Source organism: Meles meles, chromosome 18 (assembly GCF_922984935.1).
Source record: "Meles meles chromosome 18, mMelMel3.1 paternal haplotype, whole genome shotgun sequence".
In the NCBI taxonomy this organism is placed as follows: Eukaryota; Metazoa; Chordata; class Mammalia; order Carnivora; family Mustelidae; genus Meles; species Meles meles.
In genome coordinates this window covers 12,313,698-12,340,544 of record NC_060083.1, presented here as the reverse complement: position 1 = coordinate 12,340,544, position 26,847 = coordinate 12,313,698, and the positions used below count along the sequence as shown (strand labels likewise).

The 26,847-nt window shown below is 47.5% G+C and overlaps 1 protein-coding gene across 1 annotated transcript; it reads left to right on the top strand.

Annotated features, from left to right (window-relative positions):
- Positions 1–1,300: 1,300 nt before the first annotated feature.
- Positions 1,301–9,724, top strand: LOC123930165 (60S acidic ribosomal protein P1-like). The gene is made up of 2 exons (XM_045986420.1): positions 1,301–1,414; positions 9,223–9,724. The coding sequence occupies exon 2, from the start codon at positions 9,341–9,343 to the stop codon at positions 9,683–9,685; it is 345 nt and encodes a 114-aa protein (XP_045842376.1). The 5' UTR covers positions 1,301–1,414; positions 9,223–9,340; the 3' UTR covers positions 9,686–9,724.
- Positions 9,725–26,847: the final 17,123 nt, after the last annotated feature.

Below are 26,847 nucleotides of genomic sequence, written 5' to 3'. Positions count from 1 at the left end.
TAAACCTCAGGACACCTATTCCTATTCTATCTGACAAACACCACAGATTAACCTGTTCATTTGGGGTTCCAGTCTGTCCACCTGGTCTACCCTCCGTGACACAAAGGTGTTTCAGCCCTCATTTTGGCGCCAGCGACCAAGTCCGTTTATTCCCACGGTATCTTGGTGCCAGTTTTTAAGTCCGATTTTCCAATCAACGGGGGGGAGGGGGGGCCTCATATCTGAAACTTCAAATTGACCCAAAAGCAATCCTGAGGTCCTGCTGGTCAACCTGGACCCCAGAAGGCGTCAGGACCGCCAACCTGCTCTTTTCTCAGGCTCAGCGGGTGCCCCAACACTTGGCCCGCCGTCCCCTTGCTCATGTGTCCCTGAGAAGGGGACCCTGCGAGTTGCCACGTCCTATCGCCTTTCTCGGTGGCTCCCACTGCTCCCCAAACCTGTCCCTGCCCCTGTTGAGACCTGGCAAGGTGGGGAAGGAAATGGGAGTTGGCCGTGGCGGGTATGGGCCACGGTAGCGATTCACAGGGAACCACGGAGAACCCGTGGCGCCCTTTCCGCACTGTGGGGTCCCCATCTCTGGGTCCCGAAGGCCCTATCCTGTAACCTCTCGGCCCTCCAGTCGGTTCCCGCCGGCGGTCGGGCATTGGCGTGTGCTGGATGACCCTCTGCGAGGGAAGTGCGAGGCCCTTCTCTTCCCCAGCAAACCTCCTGGTACAGCCCTCCGCGGATTGGAGACCTGCAGACACCCGGCCCCGCGAGGAGATTCTGGGAGCACCTTGGGCCTTCCGGAACGCTGCTTCGCGGACTGCAGCCAAATCCCATCCCTTGCTCTGGAGGCACACTACGACGGCGACGCCAGGTGGCGCCAGACAACAGGCCAAAAGTGCGGGCTGTGCACCGGGGACGCAGGCCCGCGGGGTGCGCAGGCGGCTGCTGCAGGTTGGATTGAATCCGGTCTGGCTGGGATCCCACTTCCCAGCGCGAGGAGGGCATAGGGCGCCGGTTGTGGACCGGGATAGCCTGGCTTGGAGTACAGGGCCAGCGGGATCGGCAGGCCTGGCACCCCGTGACTCCAAACGCAGAAGAAGGGCTTTGACTTTTTTATCCAAGAGGTGTCCTGAAACCGCCTTTGCCTGCCCGGGACTGCCAAGGAGAAGGCGGCTGACTCTTGGGGACTCCTGTGCCAGAGGAAAACATCAAAGTTTCCCAGAGACGCCAGCAGCCCCCATGCCCTACCCCAGCTTCCCAGAGCGACAGCGGTGCTCCTCCATCTCCAGGGCGGACAGAGAAGATTCCATGGGGGTCCAGTGGGCCTGCCTGTGAAACTGAAACCATGAAAGTACTGGCCGAAAACGTGGATGGATCAATTTCAGTGTATGACGTTGGAGTGGACAAGGTCTTAGGAAGCATAAAAGTAAGTCCAGAATCCATAAAGGAAATATAATCGATCAACTTGACCACCTGAGTAAATACAGTTTACCTTTGCATAAACCACAAGGAAAGTCAGCAGACAGTAAATAGGTGTGGGGAGCATTCAGGTATATATGGATGTTCTAAGAATATCGATTTCAGCATTCCTTGTTTCAGGAACAAAAAGTTGGGGAAAAATAATAGTCATTCAGAGGAGCCAGATGAATCTCTGGTGTGTCCATACAATGCAGTACTGTGTGTGTTCTGGTTTATGAGCAGTCCAACTCAGTCAGCTGTGACAAGTGACTAGAGACTGGGTGACTTTAAAACAACAGAAATTCATTTCTCCCATTTCTGGAGGCTAGAAGTCCAAGGTCAGGGCACTGACATGGTTGGGTGAGGGCCCTCTTCTGAGTCGCAGACTTCCCTTATAATCTCATAGGGCGGAAAGATCTAGGGAGCTTTATGCAGTATCGTTTATTTTTATTTTTTATACTTTATTTTAATTCCAGTATAGTTAAGTTTCAGGTATAAAATACGTGATTCAGTAATTCCTTACATCACCCAGTGCTCATCAGGACACGTGTCCTTCTTGCTCCCCGTCACCTATTTCAACCATCCCCCCCCACCAACTCCTGCTCTGCTCACCATCAATTTGTTCTCTATAGCTAAGACTGTTTCTTGGTTTGCCTCTCTCTCTCCCCCGCTTTGCTCATTTGTTCTGTTTCCTAAATTCTACATGAGTAAATCATATGGTACTTGTCTTTCTCTGACTTATTTCACTTAGCATTATATTCTCTAGTTGTAGCCATGCCATTGTGAATGGCAAGATTTCATTTTTGTGGCTGAATAATATTCCGTTGTATATATATATGTCCCATCTTCTGATCCATTCCTCTCTTGATGGACACTTGGGTTGCATTCACCGTTTGGCACTGTAAATTTTAAAGAATACTGCAGTAATCACAGGGGTGAGTGGGTCGCATTCAAATTAGTGTTTTTCTATTGTTTGGGTAAATACGCAAGTAGTGTGATTCCTAGATCAGAGGGTAACTATTTTTAAATTTTTGAGGAAACTGCATATTGTTTTTCAGAGTGGCTGCACCAATTTGCATTTCCTCCAACAGTGCAGGAGGACTCCCCTTTCTCCCCATCCTCACCAACACTTGTTTCTTGTCTTGCTGGTTTCAGCCATTCTGATGCATGTGACGTGGTATCTCGTTGTTTTGCTTTGTATTTCCTTGATAATGAGTGATGGTGAGCATCTTTTCATGTGTCTGCTGTCCATCTGGATGTCTTCTCTGGCAAAACGTCTGTTCGAGTCTTCTGCCCATTTTTTAATTGGATTATTTGTTTTTTGGGGGCTGTTGACTTGTACCAGTTCTTTATAGAGTTTGAATGCTAACCCTTTATCGGATTTGTTGTTTACAAATATCTTATCCCATTCAGTAGGTTGCCTTTTAGTTTTGTTGATTCCTTCCCCATGCAGAAGATTTCGATGATGTCCCAATACTCCATTTTTGTTTTTGTTTCTCCTGCTTCAGGAGACATATCTAGAAAGAAGTTCCTATGGCTGATGTCAAAGAAGTTACTGCCTGTGCTCTCTTACAGGATATTTATGGTCTCAGGTCTCACATTTTGGTCTTTAATCCATTTTGAGTTTACTTTTGTGTATGGTGTATGGAAATGGTCCAGTTTCATTGCTTTGTGTGTATCAGTAAAGTTTTCCCAACACCATTTGTTGAAGAGACTGTCTTTTTCCTCTTGGACATTCTTTTCTCCTCTGTCAAAGATTGACAGAACACGTAGTTGTAGGTGTATTTCTGGGTTTTCTCTTCTGTTCTATTGGTCTATGTGTCTGTTTTTGTGCCAGTACCAGACTGTTTTGGTTCCTACAGCTTTCTAATATAACTCGAAGTCTAGATCCAGCGTCTCTGTTTAAAACCACTCATCCTACCCACAACTTGTACAAACGGGAACTCCGGATGGATCACATACTTAAAGGTAAAAGGTAAAATTATACAACTTTAAAGGAAAAATTCTAATAAAAATATGTGGACTGTGGGGCTAAGCAAAGAGAGTTTAGACTTGACACTCCAAGTGTGATTCATGTAAAGGAACGGATCAGCTGGAATTCACCAAACTTAAGAATCCAGGCTCTGTGAAAGGGACTCTGAGAGCCTGAAACCAAGACTGAGAAAATATTTGCAAACCACGTATCTGACCAAGTGTTAGTAACCAGAATGTGTAAAGAACTCTCAAAACATAGCAGCAAAACAGAAACGGATTTGAGATAGCCCATACAATGAAATCAGTCCAACAGTATAAAGGTAATCAAAAAACTTGTCATAAAGGAAAAGGTCAGGGGCGCCTGGGTGGCTCAGTGGGTTAAGCCGCTGCCTTCGGCTCGGGTCATGATCTCAGGGTCCTGGGATCGAGTCCCGCGTTGGGCTCTCTGCTCAGCAGGGAGACTGCTTCCCTCTCTCTCTCTCTGCCTGCCTCTCTATCTACTTGTGATCTCTCTCTGTCAAATAAAAAAAAATCTTTAAAAAAAAAAAAAGGAAAAGGTCAGGAACATAATATAAATTCAATAGTACAGTTACCCTGTAAAATACATGACAGTAACACATGACATGAAAGAAAGATCTTACCCAAGTATTCAAGGATGATTTAGCATTCCAATATCAGGCAATGTGTCACTGCACTTAAAAAATAGATGTAATAATGTTTTAAAAATATTTTATTTGAGAGAGAGAGAGAAAAAAAAAAAAGCACAAGCAGGGAGAGGGGCAGAGGAGAAGGAGAAGCAGACTCCTTGAGCAGGGAGCCCTACATGCGGTTCCATCCCAAGACTCCCAAATCATGACCTGAGCCAAAGGCAGATAGATGCTTAACCTACCAAGCCACCCACAGGCCCCATAACAACATTTTTGAAGTTCAATATTTGCAATGATTACAAATTTTTAAAATACTAGGCATAAAAGGGAAAATTTTTCAGTGCTAGAAAACCTGCATATTTAAAGACATCATATATGAAATGGACACATTTTAAGACATTCCACCCCTTGCCAGTTGCTCTCTTGTTTAACTTGTTTCTCTGACTTTTCAGGAATTCCACATTTGGAGCTCTCTAGTTTACTTTCCAACCTTGGAACTCAGAACTCATTGATACCATCCAACTACTAATATTCCCTGGTTTGGTCCTGTCTGTCACCTTTGGAGGCTAGAAGAGATATATACTTTCTAAGGAGATAATTAGCCATTCAAAAAACCTCCAATTTGCTAATACGGCAATAGAAATTTATGAAAAACTCTACAATTTTAATTGATTTGAACAATTCCTTATTTCTAAACTATCTTCATGGCTTGTTTCTCAATTAGTATATGCATTTTATATTCTTGTTTTTGTAAGAATATGAGTATATAGTATACATGTATGTGCACATATTATGTGAACAGAGAAATGTCATAAATTTATGATTCTCAAATGATGTTAGTGAGTACCTTGTTTTTGGTTTTATTTTTAGAAAACATTATTAGAAATATTAGGAATACAGATTCTATTATGATATTTCTGACATAGAGTGGTGATCTCTGATCAATAGATGAGACAGATGCCTATAAAATAATTTGGGGAAAGGAAGATACAAATGGAAGAAATAAGCAGAATTTGGAGTTCTTGAGATTACAAATAATAATGACAGTTCTTATTTTTTTAATTAAAAATTTTTTTAAAAGATTTTTATTTATTTATTTGACAGAGAGAGATCACAAGTAGGCAGAGAGGCAGGAAGAGAGAGAGAGAGGAGGAAGCAGGCTCCCTGCCGAGCAGAGAGCCCGATGCGGGACTCGATCCCAGGACCCTGAGATCATGACCCGAGCCAAAGGTATGGGATTAACCCACTGAGCCACCCAGGTGCCCTTTTTTTTTTAAACTTTAAAGAGAGGCAGGCAGAGAGAGAGGGGAGAGAGGGAGAAGCAGGCTCCCCGTGGAGCAAAGAGCCCAATGCGGGGCTCAATCCCAGGACCCCGGGATCATGACCGGAGCCAAACGCAAAGACTGATCACCCAGGTGCCCCAATAATGACAGTTCTTAATATATTTCTTATGATTTTTGAAAACTATATCACTGTGTCTCTATCATGGCTGTGAATCTCAGTTCTGTTGAAAGCTTATTTTTGCTTTTTGTTTTTTTTTAATTTTGTTTTTATTTTATTTTATGTCTGTTTAGTGTTTTGATTTATTTGTCCTTTTTTATTGAATGTTTTCCTTGCCTTATAATTACTAAATTAGGATCTCAAGTTATGATGCTAAATAATTAAAACTTTAAAATCTCTATATTCTATAAAGATACATATGACAACAGAAATGCATTTTAAATCATATTACTAAGTATAAACAATTCTTAGGCACAGCACAATTTAAATATATAGATATAGATATAGACATATGTATGTATATATACATACATATTATATAAAACTCAAAGTTTCGAGTAAAAGTCATAGCAAAGGAAATCCACCAGAGTAGTTGCCTATGATGATGGCTGATAATGGGCCTTCTAATCAGAGCTAGAGAGGGAGAAATAACATAAAATAAAATAATAGAGACATTGTGCATGAGTTAGTATTTGTGGTAAAGACTGAGTCATTATTCACTCACACCACTGCCTCCTATGAACACAATGGAAGACTGTGTCTTTCAGACTCCATATGAGTTGATTGCAACCATGTAAGTGAGTTCTGAATGATGAAATGAAAAACAGAACTTTTAGCCTAATCATTACACCTTGTGCATAATCACCCCTTTGTTCTCTTCTTCTGCTTGTGAATTCAGCATCATGGATGAAAAGATCTTGGATACCTGACTTACCACGGAGAGTCTGCCTGGCTCATGACTAATGAGAAAGAATCATTTAGGCTGCTAAGCTAGCGAGATGTGGTGTCGTTAGAGTACCTAGCAATATCACCCTTAACAGGATGATGATGGGGTCCCATGAAGCATATGATTCAATAAAAGTTGTTTCTGTGGAGAGAAATGTAAAAGAAGAAGGGAAAAAAGCAGAAGAGTAAAGGTTCCACATAATATTTTACAAAGCTTCCATCCAAATCAGTGTTCATACGTATTATTATATAAGCAAAAGCAGAGAAGAAAATTCTGATTTAAAATATTCACAAGTTCAAGCTTTGTCCATATTAGACTAACTGGAATCAAATATCCCTTTCTGCTATTAAAAACCTGATAACCCAAATGAAAGAGTTGTTTTCACAAACTGGAAAACACAGCATGGGAGTGTGACACATAAGGCAAGGAAAAAAAAAGAGGTTAAAATCATGGTTACTACGTTTGCTATCTAAAAACACTTTCCAGATCATGGCATTGGGAGGAGAAATCCAATGGTAACTGTGTTGTCTTGTTGCATTTAGAAAACAGAAATTACTTTTGGGGAAGCCTGAGCCAGCTGGTCATGCAAGGCAGAATACTATAAAGGATGGAAGTAGGCAGAGGGATCGTTTTAAATTGTGGGTGCATGTTAATCTGTGCACACAAAGGAGTAACCTTCATCAGGCTAAGGAGGTGAAAATTCTCAGGACCTCTGTGCTGAATAATTCAGAGATCACACAGACCTGGGAGGATAACTGGGGTGTTCAGGAAAGACACATAAAATGCTTTTTTTTTTTAAAGCAGGAATGAACTAACCTAGAGTAAAGGCTATTTTAGACCTTGCCTTCAAAGCTTACAAAGAAGTGTCCAACAGACCAAAGTAATCAGTTAAAATGTACATTGTCCCCAAATTTATCTATGAATTAAACCATTCTCCATCAAATTCCAAACAGACACCTTACAGAATCTGAAAAGTACATTCAAAATACATGAAGAAATGAAGAGAACTTAAAATAACCAAAATGATTTTAAAAAATAGGAAAAACTTTGGAGATTTACACCACTTAAATTCAAGATTCATTATACAGGTCAAAAATCATGACAGTGTAGCATAAGCATAAAGGTAAGACAGAACTGAACAAGGGGTGCCAGGCTGGCTCAATTGGTGGAGTATGTGACTATCTCAGGGCTGTGAGTTCAAGCCCTGGGGTGGGTAAGGAGACTACTTAAAAATTAAATCTTAAAAGGAAAAAAAAAAAAGATAAAAGTGAATGGACCAGAATAACAAAACCAAAAATAGAACCACATACATAAAGCCAATTGGCAATTCAGTGGGGATAGAGATCAACAAATTATGCTGAAAATAGAGGCTAGCACATACAGGTAATAAAATGAATCTCAAATTTTACCTCCTATCATACACAAAAACAGACTCAAATTGAGTCATAGACCTAAGTATAAACCCCCAATTATGAAACTTCTAGAAAAGAGAATAGGAGAAATTGATTTTCTGTCTGGCAAAGATTTCTTAAATAGAATGAAGAACACATACTTGGACTTCCTGTTTCTTGTCCACCGTAGAAGAAGTTGGGAAGTCGCCACTGTATTCTAAGAAGTAAAAAAGTGAACAAACTAAAAAGTCAACAGCTCTTCTGAGATCTTTGAGAGAAGTGAGTTTACAAGCAAGACTGCTGTCCCTAGAATTGGAAAGACAGGTGAATACAGAGAATCATAGATTACTATGGCAAAAATCCACCGGCAGAAAACTAGGAGCAGTATTGGGGTAGGGAAAGCTGAACTTTGACAACTTCTAGAGGCTTGGTATGGACAAGTCTAAGAGACAAAAACTCCATGGGGACCCAGTCATAGACCTCCCACTCCCCACACATTGATCTCTTGAAGCTTTACCAGGTTCTCATGGGAACCATGTGCATTCTGTTTTTCACAATGTTAGCCCTCAGGAGGATTTAACCACACCCTAACCTTCTGGTCCTTTCACAGAGCCTAACTGACCTAAGAGAAGCAAAATACTCAATTCCATTCCATTGGAGCCATCCTGTCCCAACTAATAGTGTAAACTTCTGACCCTCCGTAAGGTTGAACAAGTACAGACAGACTTTCCCTGTGCTTTTTTATCTGCTCAGCCATCCAACAAATCATTATCATCCATCTGCTGTGTGCTGCGTGCTGTATTCAGTGAGGATATAGCAGCAAAGAAATAGTCCCTGCCCTCCTAAACTTGATATTCTAGTGTAGAAGAGAGACAAGTAAGTAAAGAAACAAATGCACTATGTAATTTTGTGTGTTAAAATTTTCCATGAGGAAAAATCAGTTAGGTTAAAAACCCAATTGTAATCCATGAGATGAATTATCAGAAAGTTTTTGCCTTTGTAAGTGAACTGTGTTCATAATGTTTGATATGCCTACTCTGGAGATGGAGGTACATAAAGGCAAAATTCCATGTGGACAGTAAAAATATATATATGTGCTGCCGAAGCGAGCATTGGACAGTAAAAATATAAAGTGATTAAGAAAAATAAAACCCTGAAATGAGTAAGTGACTGAATTAGATTGGGTTAACTATGTGATTTTGTTGTTTAGATATATCGTGATACAGTGTTGAAGTGAAATTACTGTGTTTGCATTGAGAGCAAGTTCTATCGTGCTTTCAAAGGCCAGGTCCTCAGACCGCATGGTAGACAACAACACTGAAATACAAGAAGAGATAATGCTTAAGTACATTGGCATAGTAACAATCTAAGATCTCCTATTCCTCGGCATACACAGAGGCAAAATTTGATGAGTCACATGTGTGAAATTACCAGTAAGAACACGCCAGTAATGAGATTCGTTAAAAAGTTTTGTTTTTGTTCTACAGATTTAGAAAGTTCTGCAGATGATAAACATGAGGTCTCCTTTTTTCCTCAGCTGCCGCTAAGGTGCTCGGTTCTTCCGAGGAAGCTAAGGCCATGTTGGGGTGAGGCCCTCACTTCATCCTGGGACTAGCACCGCGCCCAGCAGCGTCCGCTCAGCACTCGCCAGCACCATGGCCTCGGTCTTGGAGCTCGCCTGCATCTACTTGGCCCTCATCTTGCACGACGATGAGGTGACGGTCCCGGAGGATGAGATCAATGCCCTCATTAAAGCAGCGGGTGTGAATGTTGAACCCTCCTGGCCCGGCTTGTTTGCAAAGGCCCTGGCCAACGTCAACATTGGGAGCCTCACCTGCAATGGAGGAGCTGGTGGACCTGCCCCCGCAGCGGGTGCTGCACCAGCAGGAGGTCCCGCTCCTTCCACCACTGCTGCCCCAGCTGAGGAGGAGAAAGTGGAAGCAAAGAAAGAAGAATCTGAGGAGTCTGATGATGACATGGGCTTTGGTCTTTTTGACTAAACCACTTGTATAAGCTGCTCAATAAAAAGCTGAACTCTTGAAAAAGAAAACATGAGGTCTGCTGTTTGACTGTATTGATTAGAATTTCTTAATTAGCATCTTTTCAAGGTGTAAAGGGAAAAATGAATGAAATAAAAACAATGAAAAGACTAAAATGAACACATTACTGGACAACTAATATATTTTGGGTACCAGGTAAAGCAATTTTGTGTAGATTATCTCAATGTTAAGAGGAGAAAAAAATAAAATAATGACATACGTAGCGGTGGAATTCTGTGACTCTAAACATTTCTTCCACTTCTCATTAATAAGGGATAAAATGAAGGCAAACTCTGGATGTTTGTAAGTGATGTTGATTTCTGTAAGTGTGTCCTACTGGGAGAATGGGGCCATAGGGTCTCATTCTCAGTCCCAGGGATTGTGGTTGCTTTGAAGTTCTCACAAACTTTTTTCTTTTGACTGAATCATCTATTTTAGTGCATAAAAATGGATTTTTGTCTTGAAAAATCTGAAGTTTCAAAAAGAAGATTCCTGTCAGTATCAGTTAAAAGGGTGGAGAACATTCAGTGAATTTTTGCTGTTCATCGGGACATATCTTTAAAAGCATATAACCTTCCTAAGAGAGAGCATGGAGACTAGATCAGACGTGGGTATAATGTGCTGAATTTTGGTGCAGAAATGAAGGGTAAAATATTTGTCTCCATGAGGACAGATCCATAACTGCACTTTTCAAAATGCCAAGGTTACATTTGAAAAGTAGTTACAATTTTCCCCCATCTCCTAAAGGTAATTCTCTGCTTGTACTTCACACATGAAAAGCCACGACTTAATGAAAATTTCTTTACAGTATTAGGATAATAATCCCACCTAACATGGCTTAGAGTACAGTGTTTTTTTTTTTCTTAATCTCCAGATTCCAGGGAATAAAAACATAGTATTGTTGGTGAGTTAGCAATATTTTGTCTTTTTGACCACTTCAGTTTTGTAGGAGCTCATGGTTTGTTTCAGAAACTTTGTCAAATAAGGTATCTCTTTTTGGAAATATTAATCCATAAAAGAAGAAAACATATTCCTATATTTTTGAGATTTTTAAAAAGATTTTATTTATTTATTTGACAGACAGAAATCACAATTAGCCAGAGAAGCAGGCAGAGGGAGAGGAGGAAGCACGCTCCCCGCCAAGCAGAGAGCCCGATGTGGGACTCGATCCCAGGACCTTGGGATCACGATCTGAGCCAAAAGCAGAGGCTTTAACTCACTGAGCCACCCAGGCGCGCCTGAGATATTTCTATATAAAACAGCCTACCTCAGATAAATTGAATCTTGCTAGATAAAAAAATGTACATTTGTGTACATTTGATATGCTTTCTGAAGTCCTGATTATACATGCAATAGCAGCACGGCTAAACATTGCAGTATACTTTTACAACTATTAAACCATCAAAGTTTATTGTGGTACAAATGTAAAAAATACTAGTAGCTAGTTGGAGGTAGATATTAGATGGTGATGTTTAATGAGATGGAATGAATGGCAAATGCAAAATAAAATTCTCCAATCATTTTAAGGAAAACTAATTTCAATTTATTAGAAATCTTAATATAACACATATTTTAAAAAGTCCATGTAAGGAAATTCTGGAGGATGGTCAGTTGTTGAAAATCAATAATTAGAAGCATTAAAGTAAAATTTCTCTCACCATGCTGGGGAGTGAGAGGACATATGGACAAGATTTTAAAGATTTAAGTCATTTTGCAGATGTCAACAGGTACTTTGCCTTTATATTGGACAATTATTTTTAGTCCATAAACTATTGACACAGAAAAATTGTACCAAAATTATGGCCTTTCCTTGCAGAAATTAAACAGTGTATCTTTGTAAGAAATACTCGAACATGAAACATCATTTAGATTCAACTGAATATCATAAATATTATACTTTCTATATGTTAAAAACAGGCATTTTCCCATGGATCATCTTTTTTTTTTAAAGATTTTATTTAATTATTTGACAGAGAGAGATCACAAGTAGGCAGAGAGGCAGGCAAAGAGAGAGAGGAGGAAGCAGGCTCCCTGCCGAGCAGGGAGCCCAACTCGGGACTCAATCCCAGGACCCTGAGATCATGACCTGAGCCAAAGGCAGAGGCTTAACCCACTGAGCCACCCAGGCATGCTGGATCATCTTTTTTTCAAGATTTCATTTGTTTATTTGAGAGGGAGAGAGAGGGAGAGAGTGCGGGCACACAAGCGGGGTGGAGCAGGGGTAGGAGCAGAGGGAGAGGGACAAGCCACCTCTCCACTGAGCAGGAATCCAAATGCAGGATTTGCATTTCCCAGGACCCTGAGATTCCACCTGAGCTGAAGGCAGCCACTTTAACAGACTGAGCCACGCAGGCACCTCTTCAGTGCGTTATCTTAGGTCATCTTCACAAGGACCTTGTGGAGCAATTATTTTAATTTTAAAGATAAGAAGATTAGACTTACAGAGTCTTAGGAACTTGTTCAGAATCTCAGCTATTTGTTGGTCAATGTGAACCTTAACTGAGCTCTTCTACCCCAAGTATAGTGTCTTTTCCACTACCTTTGCCCACTTCAATAATTAATAGCCTCATTTAGACATCTCAATAAATCTCTTATTTGTTCAGTAAATATCTACAAGATTTCTCGTATTTCTGACATCTCTGTGTTACACAGTAGAGAATGAAGAGTTGCCTTGACTGATCTCAAGTAAATTTTGTTCTTCTGTATGTTGTTTAATATGTTGTTTTTCTCTGGCTTCTTTCAAAACTTTCAAATTAAGTGTAAATTTGACTGTATGTGAGTAGACGCTATTTTCCTTGCAATTACTATGCTTGTGTTCTGATGAGCTTGAATTTGTACATTTATGTTTTTCACCAAATTTGAGACATAAGCCCCACTTCTTCATCCATTTATTCTGTCCTTTAATTTTTTTTTTCTCCTGGTACTATCACTGCATATATATTAGACCGTCTTCAATTGTTGCAGTTTTTCTGAGTCTGTTCATTTTTTGCATTTAATTGTCTCTCTCTTTTTTTAAGATTTTATTTATTTATTTGACAGAGATCACAAGAAGGCGGAGAGGCAGGCAGAGAGAGAGAGAGAGAGAGAGAGAGAGAGAGAGAGAGAGGAGGAAGCAGGCTCCCTGCTGAGCAGAGAGCCCGATGTGGGGTTCAATCCCAGGACCCTGAGACCATGACCTGAGCTGAAGGCAGAGGCTTTAACCCACTGAGACACCCAAGCACCCCTAATTGTCTCTCTTATCTAATTTATTATTTATCTGTCTTAAAGTTCATTTACTTTATCTTCAATATGTTGTTAATCCTGTTAGGTGTAATTTTTATTTCAGATTTTATTTTTCACTTTTCAATTTCCTTTTTATACTTCTTTTATAGCTTCTGTTCCTTTGCTGAGACTTGTCTTTTTATTCATCATCAATATATTTCCATATCCATGAAGATAATTACAGTTGTTTCTTTAAAATCTGTTCTGATTCCAACATTTGATCCATCTCTAGTTTTGTCTTCATTGATTGTTTTTGAGTGTGGCATTTTTCCATTTCATTGAAATTTGTGTGATTTGGATTTGTGTTCTGGGTATGAATTATGCATTGTAGAGATTCTGGATTAGGATATATGCTTTCAAAGAATGTTGATTTTTTTTTTTTTGAGTGTTCAGTTTGACAGAACTCAAACTACAATTTTTTTTCCATGTGGTGCATGGCAAATTCAGCCAAATATTTAGGTATGATGTGGTGTTCCTACCTTATCTCTCTTTATAGAGATCCTCCCCTCACTCCACTCTGCCCCCTCTTAATTTTTCAGCTGTGTAGTTGTCCCAGATTCTGTCCTTCTTGGTTCATCAGTCTAATAAAAAAGTCTTATCACATCCATATTGTAGTTGCACAACATGGCACTAATGGTATCTGACCTCAGTCTCTGAGTAGTAAAACTAGGAAGCTTACCTAGGATTATTCTCTTCTACCAAGTGTTGACTTACCTGTAACATCTGCCTGCTTTGCTCAGTCTTCAGTGACCTTAGAGGATTGTTTTATTTACACATTACACTGTAGTTTATGGAATCATATAACATGAGATGTTTGTATCTGGCTTCTTTTACTTAGCGTAATGCTTTAAAATTAATTTGCAATATTGCATATATGTGATTATTCCCTTATGTTCTTATTCTTTTACTATTGAGTAGTATTTTGAGCAATGGTACAGAGATTTCCCACATACCCCATCCCTCCCTCATTATAAGCATTTTTACACAAGAGTGGTATATTTGTTACAATCTGTGAACCTACACTAACACATAATTACCACCTAAACCCATCATTTACATTATGATTCTCTCTTGGTATTGCATATTCTATGATGTTGTACAAATGTATAGTATCCACCGTTATACATATGTAGGTATATGCATATATACGCCCTCATTCGCATCAAAGAGCAGGATGGACAGACTGGTTTGCAAACCTGCAGGCCAGCCTGGTGGATTAAGTATCCTTCCATTTACAGTGCATGAGCATCCTTACCTGGACTCTTCCCGACACAGAAAACTGCCAATTTGATAGACATGGGATCTTGGTTTTCAGTGTGTGGTTTTTGTTTTGTTTTGTTTATCACCAGGGGATCGCTTCTCGGCCTTTTGGCTAAGATCAAGTGTTGTTTATCACCAGGGAACTGGTTATTTTTCATATGTTCCTCAGCCAGTTCTATGGCCTGCGTGAACTTTTGGGGCCTGGTGGTGTCCGTTCTTCCACTGGGGTGTTCATGGTATTCTTTATGTATGGAGGTTATTAATCCTTTCTCTGTCGTGACCAGTCAGATACTCTCTCAGCTTGTCATTTTCTTCTTGGTTTGGTTTAGGATGCTTTTTTTTTTTTTTTAAGATTTTTAAAAACTTATTTGAGAAAGAGAAAGCAAGAGTAGGGGGAGAGGGAGAAGCAGACTCCCCACTGAGCAGAGAGCCAGATGTGGGACCTGATCCCAGGACCCTGAGATCATGATCTGGGCTGAAGGTAGAGGCTTAACTGACTGAGCTGCCCAGGCACCCCTGGTTTAGGATTTTCCCGAGGCACAGAATTTTCAACATTGTCATCACGTCTTTACTACTTTCTCTGTGGCTTTGTGCCAGCCGGCAGCTGGTAAAATGGTGGCATCATCTTCCAGGCTTTTTTTTTTTTTTAACAGTTAATTTAAAAAAAAAACTAGTCTAGGACTTATTTTTACCAAATTGTGTGATGTGATGATCTAATAATTTATTTTTCCCCATACCACAAGTTCCCCCCAAACTGAAAACATTCTATGTATTCCCACCAGCTGCTGCTACAGGAAATATACAGGAAATATTAATGAGAGTGCTTACTCATTATTATAAACCAGACTCATTTAATGTCCTGTCTCATTGATCTGTTTGCTGATATTTATCCTGGTTTCCTTATCCTGTGGGTTTATAGACTTTATATATGTAAGTATCTCACGTACAAACCCTCATTGTTCCTTTACCCAAATATTTCCTTTTTTTTTTAAGATTTTATTTATTTATTTGACAGAGAGAGAGAGATCACAAGTAGGCAGAGAGGCAGGTATAGAGACAGGAGGAAGTAGGTTCCCTGCTGAGCAGAGAGCCCCATGCAGGGGCTCGATCCCAGGACCCTGAGATCATGACCTGAGCTGAAGGCAGAGGCTTAACCTGCTGAGCCACCCACGCGCCCCTACCCAAAGATTTCTTAGCTGAAACTTTGTCCTTTTCCTGCTTCTCCCATGTTTATCTGTTCGGAATTTTCATTAGGGTTGTATTAAACCAAGAATCAGCAAGCTTTTTCTGTAATGGGTCAAATACTAAGTATTCTAGGCTTTGTGGGACACAGGTATTTTATAATTCTCCCTCCTCTCTCTTTCCTCTTCCTCCCCCCACTCTTCTCTCCTCTTCTTCCACAAATGTAAAACATAAAAAACATTGTTAATTCAAGGGCTGGGGAAAAACAGCCCGTGGGCTGTCATTCATGGGCACGTGATTTAAACCATTTCTGTGGGTTTCCTGAGGCTATAACAAAGAACCACACAGGGTTTGACTCAACATCACAGGAGTTTATGGTCCCACAGTTCTGGATGCCTGTGATCCAAAGTTAAGGTGTCCGCAGGACCGTGTTCCCTCTCCAACCCACAAGAGAGTTCTTCTTTGCGTCTCCCTGGCATCTGGCGCTGCCGGCCATGGTTGGTGTGCTCGGTGGGCGGGCAGGTGGGTGCCTCTCTCCAGTCCCTGCCCCTGTGGTCTGGGCTTCTCCTCGTGTCTCTGTCTTCTTATAAGGACACCAGTCTTCCTGGATGAAGGATCCACCTGACCCTAGCATGACCTCACCTTAACTAATTCCATCTGCAAGTCCCTATTTCCAAATAAGGTCCTGTTCTCAGGCAAGTGGGGGGTGCATAGGGCTTCACCGTATCGTTTTTGGGTGGGAAGCTATTCAACCCATGACACCAATGAGCACATTTGGGAAGACTACAAATCGAAGGGAACAGCAGAAGACATCCTTACCCCGTTTCACATTTCCATCCAAAAGCATCAGACATGTTCTCCATTGCTCATTAACGATGTAAGTTCAAACCATTTTTGCAAACGTGATCAATCCATTTATTTGTCCGAGTAATTTTCTCTTTGTCCTGCCTCTGCTTATACAGGCACGTGTATCAGCACTCCCAGACATGCGTGTCCTCACTCTCCCTCTGCTGACGTTTTGCCACGTGCCATGGGGACCCTGCTTCCTCCGTAGAAAGTGCAGCTTGGCTTTCCAAATCTGTCGGCGCATTGGAGTGGGAGCCCTTGACGCAGCGCGGGAGTTAATGCATGTATGAGTGAAGGATCCTGTGCCCTTTCTGGGAGGAGATAATGTCTTAACCTTGCATTTCCCCATGGTGACTGTTCCCTTCCTCCGAGGGTGCAGGGTCAGCTCTGAATCCTCAGGACACCGGCCCCTGAGCTCTTGGAATGAATGTAGTCTTGTGCCTGGATGCACCAAGGGGACCCGCAGGTCCTGGGACCCTGCACTCAGGGAAGTGATGGGTTGGGAGTTGACGGCCTCTGATGTGGGCATTTCCCTCAATGCTGTGTCTGCTGCTGTACCTGCCAGGTCATCCCTCTCCAGGCACTGAACCGGATACATCTGCACACATCCATGAGCCAGCGGTGATCCAGAGAAGCATGTGTGGGAACATGAGCACGTTGTCCTTGGCCAGTGGCTGGAGCCTCCCGCAATGGCAGAGGCGGCAAAGTGGGACCAACCCCTCGGCCTTCCCCAAACCCGCCAATGGGCAGCCCCCTTTCCCGCTGGGCCTGGGACACCAAAGGCTTGTAGTCCCGGCGCCCTCCGTGGGGCCCCCAGCACCCCTCCATCTGTGCAGAAGACTTGGCCTCTCTGTGGTGCTGCCATAATCCTATATGTTCCCCCATATGCCTGAACCTTTCTGCAATTCTTCCATCTGTTTCTGGTAAATGTGAAGGAATTTAATTATCTTCTCTGGGGTTATTAAACCGACAGCTGTTGTCATTAATAGAGGACATTCTTTATGGCACGCTCGTTTGTAAACACTAGTCGTAACTCTGGCCTGTCACACAGCTCGCACTAATAAGTCGCGTGCTTGGCTGCAGACCCGGGAGGTGGGCGTGGCCAACTTTGAAGAACGACAGTCTCTGTTCTCGCTTCTGTTTTATTCTCCCCACAGCTTTTGAAGCAAAATGTATAAATGGGGGGAAAAAAGAACTCAAAAAACAAACAAACAAAAAACCCCACAAATCCAATCTGCCCACCACTGGCTTTCTCGAGAATGAAGGCGCTTGAGTGTTAAAAAGGAAAGATTATATTTTCCTGTGTGTTTCAAATTGCAGCTCATTTTCTGGTAGGCAGAGAGAAACTGGCTTTTATCATTTGAATCGGGGTTGTCTGCACAGCCACACACCGGGTCGCTGGAGGCTGGGCTGGGCACACAGGAGGAGCGGCAAAAGGGGACACTGGCCCTGTCCTCCACCTGCCCCTTGGGTGAGCCGTTTTCTAGACCGACAGCCTCCGGGATTGATCTCTGGGTTTGGCTGGCCTGGGCCGGGAGTGGAAGGGTAGGGCATTTCTTCTCAGCATAGAGGATTCTGAGCTGCAGTTGTGGGGGCCGTGGGCAGGGGGTGAGAAATCTGGGGATAGCAGGGCCAAGGACAGCCAGCGGTCCCCTGCATGAAGGCTCCAGCTGGGGTTCTGGCAGAGCTGGGCAGACAGGAGTATGTTTGGGTCTCATTCCTGAGAAGCTGGGGGCCAAATGTCCAGTGAGTACACAGGAACCAAGAAAGACACCTGTTCAGACATGGTGGCTCTCAGCAGGGGGTCTGGGCCGAGGGACCCCTGCACCTGCTATCCACCCCCAGCAAGAACCCTTGTAGGGTGAGGGGGGCTGCCTGGCAGTTTGCTTGGGTCCTGGGTCAGGCCAATGGGGAGGACCTGGATTCTGGGAGGAAGAATCTGCTGGGCTGGGAGAGTGAGGCTGCTGCAGGGCCTGTGGGCGTGGGGAGTGCCAAAAGGCACCACACAAAACGAGCGTGCCCAGCAGTCAGGGACCAGGGAGCAGAGAGGCAGAGGGGGGAAGGGACAGCAGCCACCCAGGGTCCCTTGTTCTTTTCCAGTGACAGTGTTCAGAAAGAGGAACTGAGTATGTACCCCACATTTTGCTAGGCCTGTGGAATATCAAGGGTCCGAGATCCTGCCCTCAAGGCGCTTATGGTTGGGTGGGGGGACAGACACTCAAACCACACAGGCATGAAGGAGGGGCACAAGTGCCTATGTTTGCCTGTGTTGGTGTGGATCAGGGAAGGCTTCCTGGAGGAGGCAGCATCTCAGCCGGCGCAAGAGGACAAGGGGGGTTCAGCTTGTCTGCAGTGGATGGGGGTTCCCAGCACAACAAGGGCCTGCAGTGAGCCAGAGGTGAGCTGGGTGCTGGATGTGGGTGGGAGGAGCCAGATGGGAGGCTGAAGGGGGAGGTGTGTTTGAGGCGTTCAGTCCCTGATACGCTTTATGACTCGGGCCATCCCTGATGTCGTGGGCTGCAGGTTACAGCTGTGTTGCTAACTGTGCTTTTCCTATTGGCTTTCATGAATCTGTCCTTCCCACCAGTTAGAATATGAAATCTGGCAACACGTGGGATGTGGGGTGTTTGCTTATGAACCGGCCACTCTGCTGAGGGCTTTGATCCCTCACATGGTGCCATGGTGTCCTTTTGTGGGAGAGGAAGAAGGAAAAGCAAGCTTGTGTTGGTGGCTGTCATATGCTCTCAGGAACCAGTCATTTGGGGGCTGCACTTCTCTGTGCAGGGTCTGTCTGTGCACAGCGTCTGTGCATGTCCACTTCTCTGCATGAGGGTCTGTGCTGCGCTATCACACAGCTCGTGATCTCCCACAGCAGGGGACCCACCGTGATGGCCGTGTCTCCCCCTGGGGCTCCCGGATCCTGAGGCCTGATCTATTCATTTGTACCAGCTGGAAGCTGGGCGTGTTTCAGGTGCGCGTGGGGAGCCCACCACATGTCCCTTTGCAGGCTCCAAGCTACCCATGGGGGGACGGTGCCTCCAAAAGACATCACAGAGATGCCACGTGATGAAGTCTCCTGTGGTTGGAAGGCTTGGAGACGCTGACCTTGGCAGAAGAAGCTAACACCAAGTAAATTTTATCTCAGACCCAAGCAATGCTGGGATCCCTTTCTAAAATGAACATATTTCCAAAGAACTCTGACCCACTTCTGTTGACTCAAGTATTCCCCATTATAATGTCACTTGAACATGTACCAACACGAAGCTGGAGTAGAATTCTGTTTATGGCTCTGATTTCACTCTAAAAGCAAAACAAATGGATGAAATACAGAATGCAAACTATGAAATCAATAAAATTCAAATTAATAGCATTAACTTAATGGGATGCCATTTTACCAGGCCTCAATCACAGCCCTTCCTGTGAGCATGGGCTCCGCCTTCCTGTCATCACTCCTGGGAAGCCGTCTATGGCTCCCCATGTCCCACTGCCTTCCTGCAGAGCATGCCTCCTTGTCCTGGTCTTCTTAGATCACCACAGTTAGCGAAAATAAAATTCAGTGTGATCCCTGAAAGCTAGAGATCTGTGGGAGGGGTTTTAAATTTATTTTTTGAAGATTTTATTTATTTATTTGGCAGAGGGAGAGAGACAACATGAGCAGGGGGAGCGGCAGAGGGAGAAGGAGAAGCCAACTTTTCGCTGAGCAGGGAGCCCGATGCGGGGCTTGAGCCCAGGACCCTGGGACCATGACCTGAGCCAAAGACAGATGCTTAACTGAGTCGCCCAGGTTCTCCAAACTGTACTTTTCTTCTTTAAGATTTTATTTCTTTAAGCATTCTCTATGCCCAACACGGGGCTCAAATTCACAGCCCTGAGATCAAGGGTCACATGCTGTCCTGAGTGAGCTGGCCAGCCAGCTCTGGAAAGCTCTGGAAAGTCATCCCCAACACACACACACACACACACACACACACACACACACACACAGGTGGGTCTCACAGGTGGGACTAGATGCACACATGCTGAGCATAGCATCTTTGTGTGGCCGGCACCCACCGCATGCTCCGACCAGGCTCAGAAGCACCGGGGGGTCCGGGCCTCCAGTAGCCCCCCTTGGCCCATGACAGAGAGAAGCGGTCAAACAAGGAGTTCAGTTTCCTTACTCGGGTCGTGGCGATGGGAGCGCTCCAGACCCGCTGCCCACAGGGGCATCCTGCTCATGAAGGCCCCTGGAACCGGCCCCCTTCCCTTCCCACCTCTTCACAGGGCTCCCGATAGTAATCAGCCAGGGAACCACCCATGCTCAAACCTCGATCTTGAAATCTACTTCTGGGGGGACCCAGACTTTGATACCACAGGGAGCCTGGGGGTGGGGGGAGTAATCCCTCCCATGACAAGAAAGGATATGTGCTAAGGTTTCCCTACATGTGGCCCTAACACGTCCAGTCCAGAAATCCCAGCCGTGACAGCCCCACGCTTACGACAGTGCTAAAGCCAGCAGCTTTCTTTCCCAGCCAGCAGTCAAGGGCTGTGTGCCGTGCTCTGGAGACCAATCTCCTGAAGAGCCCTGCACTTGGCATTTGTGTGGAGGGCATGGAATCTCAGTGGTCACAGAGCTGACTGGGGGGGAAGTGTGATGCTCCTGATTTCTGCAGCTGGATTTATTTTCTGACCCCAAGTGCCCAGTGAGTGATTTCATCCCTTCACCTGTCCACTTACTGGGACCGCTGGCCCACTCTCGGCCTGAGTCCCTGACTTGGGGACCCTGACGTGTGCATGCCTGTCGTCTACACCCCTGAGAATCTGGCCTCCCCACGCCTGCGGGTCCCAACCGGACCTTCCTCCTCTACATCACTCCCTCTCCAGACCCTGGAGCAGGAGGGTGCTCAGCTGCGCTGGTCAGAGTCACCTGCTCCCTCCACCACCCTCTGCCAGCAGTGGGGGCCTTCCCATATGGATCAGGGTGAGGATGGCTGGCTGGAGGGTCAGTCCTGCCTGCATTTCTCGCCTTTCTATGCTCCTATTGTCTCCACCTTAGAAGCCCAGAGAGAAACTGCACATCAGCAGTCCCTGCAATGACCCCAGTTCTCACACTTAAATGGGGGGGGGGGTGTCTGTGTCTGTGCAGTGGGGGTGGCGGACAGCAGAGCAGTGTGCCGTTTCTGAGGTCCCTGGCGTCACCCTCCAGCCCCAGGTGTCTGGAATGGAACAGGCATGAGCAGATGGCAACAGCTTCTGCACGCCGTGTGCCCCTGAAGCGAGTCCAGTGCAGGGAGTGCAGGGTCAGAGTGGCACCAGCGGAACATGCCATGAGGTCCCTGTCCTGCTGTCCAGACTGGCTCGGGGCCCTGGCTCGGGTGTGGGAGGAGAACACGCCCAGCACAGAGCTCCTCAACCTCCCCCTCTGCCCTCGGAAGCATGGCACACATGCAGTCCGCGGCTCCTCCTGCACTGGGGCTGTTGGTGCAGGCTCAGCTCGGGGCCGGCGCCAGATGGTCAGGTGGGCTCCCCAGCCGGTCTGGAGCGTGGGCTTCGGAGAGCGCTATGTTTCTGAGATCTCCTCTGCAAAGTGCCAACTGTGGCAACACCATCTTTCAGGCTAGGAAATGGAAACGCTGCCAGGTGGTGGGCCAGGCTGCTGCTTAATTAAGGACCCTCCCAGCTTGCAGGCACCAGTTGTGGTTTGTAAGTAGTTTGTGCACTGGCTGCACCCACACACGTGCAGTCAGAGTGCTCCCTCGCTTAGAGCAGGGGTTGCCCAGGCATCCCCTCCCACTGGGAACAGGAGGGGTCTCTGTCTCTGTCAGACGTTTATTCTCTGCCAGGCACGTTGTGCGCATTCATCCTGAGAACACAGCTGATATTGAACTCATGGAAGTGCTCAGAATACGTCGTGAGGCAAACCTGAATTCTTTTTTTTTTAATATTTTATTTATTTAATTGACAGAGAGAGGTCACAAGTAGGCAGAGAGGCAGGCAGAGAGAGAGGGAGAAACAGGCTCCCCACTGAGTAGAGAGCCCAATGCGGGGCTCGATCCCAGGACCCTGAGATTATGACCTGAGCCAAAGCAGAGGCTTAAACCACTGAGCCACCCAGGCACCCCAAGGCAAACCTGAATTCTAAGCCTCGCTTTGCCATGGTGAAATAGGCGGTTCTGTGTATCTTAGGGGTTACTGGGAAGATTCAGGAAAATTACGTGGATGGAAATCTTCCAGTCTGGAATTTGACAGTGAACAATGTCTGCTGTGATGGTTGATCTTCTATGTCAAGCTGGCTAGGGCCCGGTACCCAGGTACTCAGCCAGACGTGATTCTGGATGTTTCTGTGGAGGTGTGTGTGTGTGTGTGAGACTAAGACTTAAATCAGCAGACTACGAAAGAGGGATTATTTTCCATGGTGTGGGTGGGCCTTGTCCCATCAGTTGAAGGCCCTCCTAGGAAAGAGGAATTCTGCTCCCAGACTGCGTTCAGGCTGAAGCTGAGACACTCCCTTGGGCCTACCGCCTGCGACCTCACTTGCCACAGTGCATGCTTGCCAGCCTTCACCGTCCATGAGCGCATCACTGGAAATAACTTTCCATCTCTGTACACATCCTATTGGTTCTGTTTCTCTGGCCGATCCTAACTAAAACACCGACGAGGAGGACCACAGTTCAACAGCATGAGGTGTACCGGGATGGCGTAGCAGGCAGTCATTGAAGAGAACAGGTCACACCAGTTTTTTCTGACCTAGAATGACATCGGCCAGAAGACAGTTTAGCTTCTCAAGCACACGACGTCTTCAGCGGACAGGCGCACAGGGGCAAAGCGTGTGTGTGCTTACAGGCACATGGGAGGTGGAAGGGACATGGCACGCTGCTGGCCGATGCCCTCGGACCGTGACCGGGCTGCTGGGTGCTGCTGGCAGGCAGGGAGATGCCCTTCTCTCTGTGCTGTGTGGTGCCTTGATTTCGGCATAGGCCATTTCTGTCATTAAAAGACCGGCAAGTGCATATACGTAATGGGAAGGATTGATTTTGAATCCCCTTCCCAGGCTTCTGCTGGCAGGGAGGACAGCGTGGCGGAGTCTGTCTGTGCCAGGGCCCCTCCTGTCCTGGGGCAGCCAACCGGTGCTGCCCTGATCCCGCTCTGGTTACAGAGCCTCACTGACACAGCTCAGAGCGTCCGTGGCCATGTGTGGTTTTAGAGGACACGCGTTCTGCAATTCTGGCCCTGGTTTCCGGGCTCTCCAGGAGCCGGGGGGCCGCGGCGCAGCCGAGGAGGCCAGGGCCGCGCTCTCGCACCCGAGGGCACCCTGCAGTATGGAGCTGCCCCTAGATGCCAGACCCTCCTGGGCGCTGAGAGGCCAGGCGCGGCTCAACTGGAGGTTCCCATGGAGGAGCGTTCTGCAATCCGCAAGAGCTGTGAAGCTGGGTGGTGAGCCCCGGCCACCTCAGCTTTGCCAGGGGCACTCAAGTAGCCCGATTCCCTTGCAGAGATGCTTGCAGGGTGGGCTGCCCACTGCTGGTCGCTGGCTGGAAGAAGTCCACCGAGGCAGCGCCCACATGCGCCCTGCACAGAGACCTGCCTCCTGTCCCCCCTCCACGCAGAAGGACGCAGCGCTTGAGGGTCCTAGGCATCCTCCTCGGCCTGCCACCCTGGGCCATTCAACCCAGCAAGGGGTCGTCTGAAAGTAACCCTAGTCGCCACCTGTGGACATACCCTGCCTCCAGCGTCTGAGCCCGGGCAGGCGCCCACAGCAGACACGCACGCGGTGGACAAGCGGCATTTGGGGGAGGCGCGTCAGAAGCAGCCAAGCGCGAGTGGAGCACGCCTGCCCGCATCCTGTGAGCGCCCCTAGCTCCGGAATCCCCGGGAGCTGTGCGGTGGGCATCGGTCCCCCCGCTCCTGACGCCTGGAGATGCGGTCGCCCCGGTAGGGCAGACCCCACTGCAGCGGCCCCGGATCTGTTCCGCAGTTGGCTCCTAGAAGCAAGGGCCGCTCTCCTGAGAAGCCTCGGAGCCCAGGGGCAACAGTGGACTATCCAGCCACGTGTCCTTTGTCCCTGAGTGTTTGGAAGGGCGGGTCCTGCAGCTGATGTGGGCTGGCCGGGGGCCGGGTAATGAGCCTGAAGATGCTTGGAGCTGCTGCCCAGCCTGCCCTGCCAGCGCCCTTCCAGAGCCTGAGGGCTGGGGCCATGCAGCTTCCGTCGTCCTTCCTTCTTTCCTCCAAGGAAGACAGCGGGACCACAGCAGCAGCCCGTCTTCCCATCGCGGCTGGAAGTGCTGGAGCGTCCGCAAGTGCCTGAGCGACCGTGCTCGCTGTGAGCATCCGAGGGCCGCGGCCGTAAGTGCAGGAAGTATCCCATGCCAGCCGGCAGCGTGGGATGGCCGTAGGAGGAAGTGCCGTAAGTACGCCGGAAGTGCCGTAAGTTCGCCGGAAACGACCGCCGGGCGTTCACAGGGAGCGTGGCACACTGCGGACCAGGATGTTCTTTAGGCGCACGGCCAGGCCTGCGCCCCCGCCGCCTGCTCCCCCAGGCCAGCTGCCGAAGCGCTGAGAGAGCTCGACTGTGAACACCCCACTCCTTACAGCTCAGCCCGTTGGGTCACCCCCGTGACTCCTTTGCGAGCCCCGCGTTGGTGGGTGCCACGGGCGGCTGCGCACTTCGCCTCCCGTCGCGTGGCTTATGGCGGCAGAGCTGGGGTTAGATCCCACGGCCTGCTGGACGGACGTGCCCCAGAGTCTCCAGAGCCCACGTCCCCGGAGCCGCAAGAAACTGGAACACGTGCGCCTGGTGCGCTGACGGCTCTGCCCGCAGCTCCCTGGTCCTGAGGAACTGTTGTCCAAGGTGGGTCTCCCGCGGACCTTCCACTGCTCTTACTGATAGCGAGTTGTCCCCTCCCCGTCCGTAAGATTTGGTGCTCTGGGTCATCCAGGCTTAATCTCGTGCACTGCTCCAAACGACCTCGTCTCCAGCCCCCTTTCAGCCAGGTGTCCGGTGGGCTGCGACAGCCGCGTGGGCAACAGGGGCCAAGGACGCCCCCTCTCCACTACTGGGGGAGCTGAGGGAGGGCAGCCCCGGGGACTGGGGTTCGGGGTGGGCTGCGTCCAAGCTGGTTCTCTCTCTCTGGGACGCTTCGGGGATTCTCAGGGACTCTGGTGGCAGCACCCTGGCATGGGTGGGTGGTCCTTCCTTCCCAGGTGCCCCTCAGCCCTGGCTTCTCGCCGTGCACTCTGCAGACTCTGATGGGATCCACCCCACCCACCCCAGAGCTGGTCTGTGTCCAGCAGCCGTTCCTGCTCACCCTTTGGTGGTCCTGGAAGGCTTGTGTGCTATCAGTGGGGTGCACGTGCTGCAGCCCATGTAGTCAAGACTGGTCAGTCCGTGTTCGTCTGGAAGGCTGCCTTGGGCTTATGACCATGTAGGAAACCTCTTTCCCCGTGGGGAGGAGAGGGAAGGCACCACAGAGCTCCGGAGAGCCCCGTAGGACCTCGTCTCACCGTCCCAAGTCTCCCTGGCAGACCTGCGGAGTGTGTGACTTTGGGGTCAACCCTGTGCAGACCCTCCTGAGATGACCCAATGCATCTCTGTAGTGTGTGGATACCGAGCGCCCTGATCTCAGCCTGTGATGGGATGCAGCATCCCAGCATGGACCGCAGCGAGTCCCCCTCCACAAAGGCACACGCTGCTCCTCCTGCTGGAGGACGGATCTCATCCCCTCCTGTAGCACTCGGCTGCCCTGCGGTCTTCTCGGATGCGCAGAGTGTGCCAGAAGCGACACCATGTTGTTCAGGGCTGGCCCCTGAGAGTCCATCCCATGCGCTCACTTCCCTGCAATCCTGCTGCCATGCTGTCGGGGGGAGGGCCACCTGCAAAGAGAGGCCCCCGGGGAGGACAGGCAGCAGGCCGTGCTTGCTGGACGTCTGCCCAGCCTGTAGGAGCGCTTCCAACCCCAGCCGGCCAGCAGAGTGCCGCTGCGCGTGTGTCCCTGCCCCATCAACCCCACTCACGGGAAATGATGTGAGCCTGTGGTTCCGCGCCCCCAGATGCTGGAGCGGTAGTGGGCGACTGGAACTGGGAGGCACAGCAGGTTTTAGGGGGAAGGGGTGCTGCCATCGACACGGGTTTGTGATAAGTCTCCTTGCGTGACCTGGCAGGTTGACCGTGTGTCCCGAGGTGAGAGGCAGGGGAAGGGGTGCTGTGACGGGACACTGGTGGGGTCATTGGGGAGCTCCCCTCTGCTGGGGACACGGGCATCACTTAGATCCCGGTCTTCCACTCCCAGGCTGCAGTCTACTGGGGTGTGAGCGGTGTGTCCCAGTCTCGTCGCGGGCCTGCTGTCCCGCCTCTCTGCACACATTTCTGCACCCGTTGCTGGTGTAGGGTTCAAGCAATGCCCTGCACCCCGTTTTCCCGCGGTGGAAATCCGGTTCACCCAGCCTGTGGAGACAGAGCCCTCTGGGCACAGGTGGAAGCCAGCACGCCGCCTGGGGGCCCTGCAGCCATAGCCCAGGGGTTCCAGGAAACCTGGGCGGACATTTGCTGGCTGCAGTGGGCCAGTAGACCCGCTCACCTTCAGTGGGGCCATTAACCC